General features: G+C 34.4%; 1 protein-coding gene across 1 annotated transcript; it reads right to left on the reverse strand.

The window, feature by feature from the left end:
* Positions 1–145: 145 nt before the first annotated feature.
* LOC17898070 (eukaryotic peptide chain release factor GTP-binding subunit ERF3A) lies at positions 146–5,489 on the reverse strand. The gene is made up of 20 exons (XM_006307156.2): positions 5,376–5,489; positions 4,498–4,539; positions 4,349–4,423; positions 4,057–4,107; positions 3,898–3,951; positions 3,697–3,801; positions 3,391–3,502; positions 3,260–3,305; positions 3,047–3,118; positions 2,867–2,929; positions 2,627–2,781; positions 2,480–2,544; positions 2,221–2,371; positions 1,814–1,919; positions 1,598–1,733; positions 1,407–1,471; positions 1,155–1,319; positions 784–856; positions 604–684; positions 146–516 (listed from the first exon to the last, which is right to left on the reverse strand). Exons 1-19 carry the CDS (start codon positions 5,377–5,379, stop codon positions 626–628), a joined length of 1,599 nt encoding a protein of 532 aa, XP_006307218.1. The 5' UTR covers positions 5,380–5,489; the 3' UTR covers positions 146–516; positions 604–625.
* Positions 5,490–9,083: the final 3,594 nt, after the last annotated feature.

Consider the following 9,083-nt stretch of genomic DNA (forward strand, 5'->3'; position numbering starts at 1 on the left):
ATTCACTACTGCCGCACCGAATCGTAACGCTATTTTTATTTTGGATTAAAATTTTATAAATTTCATTGTATACTTCCTTAACCAATGCACGAGGCACTAAGATTGAACTTTTTGTGTCCGGTGGTATGGAGCAAAAGACGGAGGATGATAGAAACCTGAACCTGTCTGACAAGTATTAAGGAACAAATAGTGTTTCCTCAACTATGAAATAACAATCTCCAAATAGCCGAAAAACAGACTAGTCAGCCAAAAGGAAGGTAGTCATAGTTGTATATTTAAACTTGAAAACAGAACCAAAAAAACTCTCATGTTCATCATAATTCTCTCTCTAGCTTTAAAATATCCAGCAAAAAGGGTCTCAGGTTACACCTCTCCGCAGCTTGTGAATCTCAAACCTCAACTGTGCACAGAACAGAAAGGAACTAGGAATTGGGTTTTAGGGACCTCAGATTTCCTAGTCCGAACCATTCATGAAGCATTTTACTAATCTCCCTCTTGGTGCAACCCAAAAGCCTCCTGCTTTTCAAAGAAACAGAACCCGAGTTTAGATTAGGCACTTTCATTCGCTGGTTCAGAATAATTGGAAAGCATAGGACTCCCAACCTTTTCTCTCACAAAATTTGGATCAAGCGCTTGAGGCAGCACTTGAGAGCTCAGTCACCTTTCCAACAGCAATTGTTTTTCCTGTATGTCATCCCAGATCATTTTGTTAACATGCTGATGTATCAAGATGAGTGAGTAAATACATTTTGCATTGCATTTGAGAGTCTCTGAAATCTCTACCTTCAGTTCGTAGAGTGAATCTTCCAAGTTGAGGGAAATCCGCAAATTTTTCAATACAAATTGAGTTCAAAACCTGCAGAGATACAAGGGTGAGAATTAGATAGATTTGACTTGAACGACATTGAATTCAAAAGTCGTCTGGATGCTTTTTCAACATTTCTTGCAAATCTTCTGCCAAAAACTATGTACCTCTCAACCATAAATAAATAACTATCTATCTACGACCAATAAAATTTTAATCACTCATTTCAGGCAGTGGACGGAGAAAACAACACACAATTACATCCAGGGACCGTAAAAGATTATACAAAGTTCCAAACGAAATAACATTCCAGCTTTTCTTTTAAATTGGGAATTAGAAGGAAACAGACCTGGATGCGGCACACAACAGCGGCACCATTCTTCACAAACAAAACTTTCTTTTTCATGGGTTTCCTTGTCTTGAGATCAATTTGGCTTTTCAATTCGATAATCTCACACTCCTCAACCACTGCATGGATATGGAGAATTGCCTTGTAACCAGCTGTAAAAATAGCCTACAGGAGGAGCAAAATAATGAAGCCTACAATATCATTTTAAAACTGCATATACTCATAAAAAGCATTCTAGATTGAGTGCCTTACGTTGTCAAGCAGCTCAAGGATTTGCAGTTGGGCAACAAACTCAGTAACAACAGGGACAGGTTTTACTGAAACAGAAAACAAAAGTTCAGATTGGTACAGCTAAGAGACGCGACTAAGATTCCAGATATAACCAAAATTCTATGAAGAGAAATTTCACTTGCAGCAAATGCAATTTGTAAAGCATCACTTACCAATACTGGATAAGACAAAACCTGAAAGGATGTCCTCATCTTCAATGCCAGTAATACGAACTCTCAAATTCTCACCAGGTCCTGCACGTTTAACTTTGTCTTCATCGCAATATATACCAACAACTTTCACTTGTTCCTGCAGGGAATCATGCAAGTAATCAGGAATACATTAAGCTCGCAAACAAGTATTAAATGAAAAAAGATAACTGAAAGTACCTTGTTTGGCATTACAACCAAGGAATCACCCTCCCGGATGCTGCCAGATTCAACTTTCCCCATAACAACAGTTCCCATGTCCTTAAATTTATCAATAATAGGCATCCTACAATTCATAAAATCAATTAAGATTAACACAGTCTACAACATACAAAGATATGTTTACAGACTATAAATTCTCTTCAATAAGACTACAGAAGACACGTCCTCCTAAGTTGGATGAAAGGCACTGCCAAAATTAGAGAAGTTGAATGTGTTACAGAAAACAATGCATAGAGATGTTATTGTCCATCTAAAACATGAATAAGAAATGCCATGGCTTTCCTAAATGCATCAACCAATAGTCAAATAACAAACAACAAACACAATGAAAAGCGAGAAAAGAAAAAAAGGCAGTGGCGGTTCACCTGAATGGACCATTAGGATCCCGTGGCGGAATTTCAATAGAATCAAGGACTTCGAAAAAGCTAGGGCCACTCCACCAAGGACAAACGTCTTGACCCATCCTCGTGTCCATATTTATTCCCATTAGACCAGATATAGGCAAGAAGACAACATCTTAACACCAAAAGAGTAAGAGAACAAATTAAACATGTGAGAGAACAAACAAATTAAACATGCCCTTCGCCAACAGTTAATCTTTAAGGTTTATAGTTCATTTCATACCTTTCTTAGTGTTGTAACCAGAGGCTTTCAGAAATGGTACAATTTTTTGTTCTATTTCATCATACCTGCGTAGGATTTACATAAATACAAGGATTAACAGAATACAAAATCATCAGTGACAAAGATTCAAAAGGTTAATGTAGTTACCTTTCTTTCGACCATCCCACAGTTGGATCGTCCATCTTGTTCACAACAATAATCAGCTTCGACACACCCAATGTTTTGGCAAGTTGAACATGTTCACGTGTCTGCCCACCCCTCTCAAATCCTGTTTCAAATTCACCTTTTCGAGCTGAAATCACCTGTAACAGAGAGACATGGGTATGGAAGTTACTAGGCTTCCTACTGAATAAGATAAATCAACAGAATACAGTTTATCCAACTAACCAGTACACCAATGTCCGCTTGAGATGCTCCACTGATCATATTAGGTACGTAACTCTTGTGTCCCTGTAAGTGAAAAAAGAGCACGAGAATTAGAACAGAACATTCACCCAACATAGAAACTGCAATCCAGATTCCTCGCATAAAACAAAAAAAATGAAAAGACTATTTTAGATCCCTTACCGGAGCATCCAAAATGGTAAATCTAGTGCTCTGAGTTTCAAAGTGAGCCCTTCCCACTTCAACTGTTTTACCCTGTCAAATGTAGTAAATAAGCCATAGCTAACATAAAGCCAACAATAACCTTGATGGGATTTACATATACACGTTAACTCAATAAACACAGACATTTAGCAAAAATAAAAATTGACCAAAAGTCTAAAACCTATTAAGTACCTTGAGCCTCTCTTCTTCATTTGTATCCATTATATATGCCATATACCTAGTACACAGGGCAATAATAAGTTCGTAAATTAGTTAGAATGCAACACATTCTTTATCTGTTTTAACCAATCGGGAACACTCACCAGCTTTCTCTACTTTTGTCTTTTGCTTCCTTCTCATACTTTTGGATTTGTCGATCATCCACCTGACCGCTGAGGAATAGAATCTGTCCTCCAATTGTAGATTTACCAGCATCTATAATTAAAAATGATAGTATAAAAGATAAAGCGATATGTCAGCCATAAAAAAACTTTAAAGTACACAGCCTGAAAGCGCATGACCGATGGGATTTCAAAGATGTGTTACATAAGCTCTGAAATCCTGTATCTACACAAGGCGATTATCTTATAATGTTCAGATATAACTAAAACATGTTCATAAAAACATACCGACATGCCCAATGAACACCACGTTCAAGTGTCGTTTTTTATTTGCTTCTGCTTCCTCTTCAGCTTCCTCTTTGGCAGCCTTCTCTTGAGCAGCTTTCTCTTTAGCTAAGATTGATTATATATATTAGAAGATAGGTCAAACCACAGGCAGAGGTATTAGAGAGATGAGAGAAGAACAGTATGAAAAGATAGTCTACGAACCTTTCGCTGGGTTATGCACTGGATGAAGCATTACTTGATCATGATCCTCAGAAGCTGAAACCACCAAAGTCCAAAAAAAGGAGAAATCAATCTTTTGGTAAGCCTTAGATAAAGCAATTGGAGCAAAGAAAAATAAAGGGACAATGATGATCCAGGAACCTTGTTGCTCGTCAGGAACTGGGACTGATTCTTGAACCTCATCTTTCAAGTCTGCAAGGAAAGATACAAAGACCTGGTTATTCTCTATGTCAACAATTCATCAAATATCTAGTTTTCAATCTCATCACAGAACAAAACATAAACCAATATTTCCAATTTGTTCAACTATTTCTATTGTAAATAGCCGCAGTAACAAGGTCGGTAGGTGTGCATGCTACCACAGAGGAAATATAAACAGAATTAAAAAGGAACTATAAACAAAACAAAAAAAAAAAAGCATGCTGCAATTAACCTTCTTCTGCTTTATCCAATTTTTCAACTTCAACAGAGTTATGATCTTCTGGAGTGACAACACCATTGATTTCATCTGCTTATATTAACACCCAAATTTAGTACCATCGAAATAAGAAATATAATAATTAAGCTAGTTATCTCTATTACCTGCTGAATCAAGTTGTAATGCGCGGATCTCCGCCTCAAGATCTGCATATGTCAGAAATGGTATTAGAGACAGGAAATAAGAACAAGAAAAAAAGACAGTTACGAAAGCACATGATAAAGATTTTATTGGAAACAGACTAATAGCTACAATGCGGTGCATATTTCATACTCATGAAACAAAAATCATAATTAAACAAAAGTTAAGATGGCACACGCATACGATTTCATAGAAAAGGAAGATTACCGTAACTCTAATCCCAGACTCAATTAAATATATACAGCCAGAATAAAACATTCAACAACTAATGAATGAATAAAACCACAGCTAGATCACCCAAGAGAAGAAGCAAGAAAGCTACTACTACTGAGAATCACAAACCATCTGCTACATCCCTGCAGTTATCCATAACATAATCCAAAATCTTATGCTAGAAAACTATACAGCTCCTACTTCAATGTTAACTACGATAGCATAGATCCAGAAAAGTATACAGCTGAAATAAACTATCGTCTCCAACCAAAACGAACACAAAATCTGGCAAAGAGTTCCAAAAACCACCAAATCTATCATTATCAGTGAGTTAAATTATCTCGAATTTCAAAGAGGAAATAGAAACACCCAGCTCAGCTAAACCCTAATCCGATTGCAAATCACACAAGCAGATAATCCTCTTTCCGATTTCAGATTTAACTGCAAGAGCAACGAATCAATCAAATTTACAATCTATGTGGACACAGTAAGGAACACAAACATTCAACCCAAGAAAAAAAGAAAAAAAAAAACTGAAGAAAAAATCCGATCGAAGAAACAAGAGCAGTAAGCGCATAATCGAGAAATCGAGAAAGAAAGAAGACGCGAAGAGCTCGGAAACCCATACCCATGGCGGATAGTAGTAGGAGGAAGGTTTTCTAGGTTTTCTCGCGAAATGAAGAAGAAGAACCTACCAGCAGCGTTCCACAAAACGAACTAGTGCCGCTTCTATGAGGCTCTAATTTCTGCCCAGGTGGATCTTTATATATTCCTTTTTTCTTTTCTTTTTGCGTACCCAAGTTTTCCTTTTCTCTCATCCGATACTCACGTGTCAAGTTTTCCTCTAGCTTTCAAATAAGACGACGTCGTTCAGAATAAAAGGCCGTAAAAGCAAAATCCCAAATGGGCCTTAATGACCTTTGCGGCTCGTTACATCGTGTTGATAGTTCAAAGGGCTAAATCCGCTGAACAATGTTTAATTTTTTTTTTTGGTAGAACAAATTCAAAACAATAACGTATGTACTTGCAAGAATTGAAAAACTTAAATAAATTCAGAAAAGGTTTATAAATTCTGGAAAAAAAAGTAGAAAACAGACACAGATACTTATTTTTGTAACTGTAATTGTTTTTTTTTTCAACACCATTATAATCATCAGTAATGCATATCTTTTACATAATTTAATTCAGTTAAATAAAGTTGGATGCAAAAAAACACTAATAATAACACAAAAAGTAATGAGACAAAGTTTTCTTCTGTAAAAAAAAATCTACCAATAGATTCTCTAGTTTTGTATGAAAAAATACTTTCGTATGTCTATTGACCAAGCTTCATATTTCATATGTAAATCGATGTTAACTTAATAGCAAATCGTTACTGATGACAAAAAAAAAAAAAAAAAAGAGAATAGCAAATCGTTACCATTAGTTGCCGTGTGTCCACTCTCTTTTATATATTCTTGTTTCGATTGAATTTTGGCATTTTGGCAACCTAAAGTAGGCTACCACTTTAACCCCACAAAAAAAAAAAAGTAGGTTAGAAAAAAGTATATATTGGAATAGTTTTCTTTGTTTGACAATACTTTTTTTATTGTGATTCGTAATATAAGTTTAAAAAAAAACTTAAATAGAGTGAAAAGACAAAAGTGAAGGAGATTTGAGAAAACTAAAAAGTAAGCTCTTGAGTATTACGTGACAAATTGCTAGTGAATAAGTGGTTTAGAAATTGACTTTTAAAATGTATGATAAAAATTATTTACTACTTTATGGACTATATATACAGTGTAAAGTTTTCACAAGAATTTGTGGATTAAAATGAAAACAATTCTGAATCAAATCGATTGTAAACCATGGTTTCAAGAAATAAATGATCTTTTACCATATTTTGACTCACTCTCTCTCCCATTAGGGCTTTAAAGATTTCGTCTTTAAAAGGCCATATCCTCCAATGGTTTATTCACTTGTTCTCTTCTCCTCCTTCTTTTATTCTTTCAGGATTCTCATTTTATAGGTTTTTCTGTCTCATATTCATATATAGATCCAACACTCTATCAGCCTCCTTTGTTCATGTTTTATCTATCATCTACCTAGCTTGTTTTACCCTCTGTATTATATATAATAGTTATCTTCATATGAAACATATAAGTTTTAGGTTTAGAGAGGATTCATGTGACTGCCATCCAAAAAAAAGAAGGGTTTCTTAATCATATGAATATGAGTTAGTTTAAACAGATCAATCCACACGATATTATGTCCAAAGAAAATAAAGAAGATGGAAGAAGAGGAAGAGCTCCTTGAAGTTCAATGGAGGGTTTAGCAGGGTGTAGTAAAGCTGCTAAGCTATGGATCCCATAAGCCTTATCTAATTCAAAACAGTTGATGATAAAGTTTTTATTTTTTATGGATTCCATATCTCAGGAGCTTTCACTCACCCCTTCAATGGCTTCACTCTTCTTTGGATTGAAGGGAGCTCTTCATCTCTCTCTCTGTCTCCCTCCCTATCTCTCTCTCTCTCTGTCTCATAATTACTTTTCATTATTTGTGTAGCTACAGGAGTAGAGACCTTGGACGATGGATCTTGACCAGATTGGAAAAGGATTTTTATTTTTTTTTATGGTTTTGGTAACATATATATATAACTTTTTATTAGTGAGATTTGTTGTACTTTGCATTTCCATTAATTTTAATCATGTAGCACTGTTACCACGACTGTGGATATATTTTTGTATTTTCTATATTTTGTTTGCTGACTAAATAAAGTCTTCTAGTTTTGATCCACAATAAGTGTCTACCGTCTTACTAGTTTTCAATCACATTCACCTTGTACATCGGCTCTTTTCTTCAATTTGAATCAACAAAGTAAGTTTGTAGTTATTACACCAATGTTCGAAGAAATTTAATACCCTAATTAGTCAACACAGATTTAGTTTGAAATTTGAATGCCAAAATTCATAAATAACTTTTGCCAAAACGACATGTTAAATTCGGATTGTCTTATTAATTGCTGCATTCATATTGAAAACCAATAGATTTCAAAATTTATAATGTCGTTAGGTAATGTTGTTTCAATACAGCTTGAAATATTTTATTATACAAGTGTAAGTATTGTGTACATGATTTCTTTCCATCTAGCTAGCAAGTGGTACATTGTTTTTCTAGATTCCATAATATATATATATATATATATCCAAAATAACCATCATAATAAAATTTTCTACTTTTCAGCTATTGTACCACATTTTAACAGAAAATATATAATCTTGACTGATGAACAATATTTGATTTTAATTTCGAATTCGTCAACTTCATATACCACACTCAAGAATATGTGTGATGAAAACCAACAACAACAACAAAAAAAAAACAAGTTAGAAATTGACATATATGGAAACTATACAAAACAGTGACCAAACATATGTATGTAAGAACTTAAGCTAAATGTGAAGTTGTATGTATATATCGTGTGACATTTCATTTAATTCATTCCATTTATACTTTCATCGTTGCAATAAAATTTTCTATTAGACCAAAATCAGAAAATGTAAGCATGTTACTGACTGTCAAAAGTAAAATGGGAAATGCATATTTTCTATCTACAAACATACTCAAGAATATTTTATCAAGTTTCTCTCTTCTAACAGTTGAGACAAGCTAATTAGAGAGATACAAACAATTTTTGAGAACATATATATATATATATATATATATATATATATATTACAAAAAGAGTAAAGAAGAAAGAAGAAAGAAGCATGGTTGGTAATGATTTCTCTGCACAATAGTGTGTCCATTATGTCACAAATATGTATGTGCACGATACTATATACTATGCCCAACATGCCTGGCTTGGCATGCTTCTTGCCATGTCACAAATGTAGGCTCGAAGGCTTAATTAGGCACGAATCAGGGTTCTTTAATTTACTTCTTCTTTATAACACCGGCCAAAACGGTGTTGCCAATACCTGAGAATCATTCTGAAAAACAATCTCCCCAAATGCGAGATTATCTACAACAACTTATATTTCCCAAATGAGGCTCGTTACTTCAAGGTGGAGTGAAGCTGTGAAGAGTGTGAGTGAGATGTGTTTTTAGCACTAACTCATATCTTGGGCTCGTCTCAATTATTATTATTACCATATGGCAACGTTCTTTAACACATGGAAATATGAAGTTTTGACAAAAAAAAAAAAAAAAAGGAAATATGAAGATGCCACCAAAATATATGGATTGAGAACAAAACGCCCATTAACATATATATAAGACCCACTAAGAAGCCCATTATTAAACGAACCCTAATCCATTTCCAGTTTCTTTCATATAAATAGCTTCTTCTGTTTTT

This window comes from Capsella rubella, unplaced genomic scaffold (genome assembly GCF_000375325.1).
Source record: "Capsella rubella cultivar Monte Gargano unplaced genomic scaffold, Caprub1_0 scaffold_1, whole genome shotgun sequence".
In the NCBI taxonomy this organism is placed as follows: Eukaryota; Viridiplantae; Streptophyta; class Magnoliopsida; order Brassicales; family Brassicaceae; genus Capsella; species Capsella rubella.

What these genes read in the sequence shown, in the direction of transcription:
- LOC17898070 (XM_006307156.2), bottom strand. An exon ending in AGTTCCTGACGAGCAACAAG is followed by an intron (nt 3,952 to 4,056) that starts GTTCCTGGATCA and finishes TGGTGGTTTCAG; the next exon opens with CTTCTGAGGATCATGATCAA. An exon ending in AGTGCATAACCCAGCGAAAG is followed by an intron (nt 3,802 to 3,897) that starts GTTCGTAGACTA and finishes AATCAATCTTAG; the next exon opens with CTAAAGAGAAAGCTGCTCAA.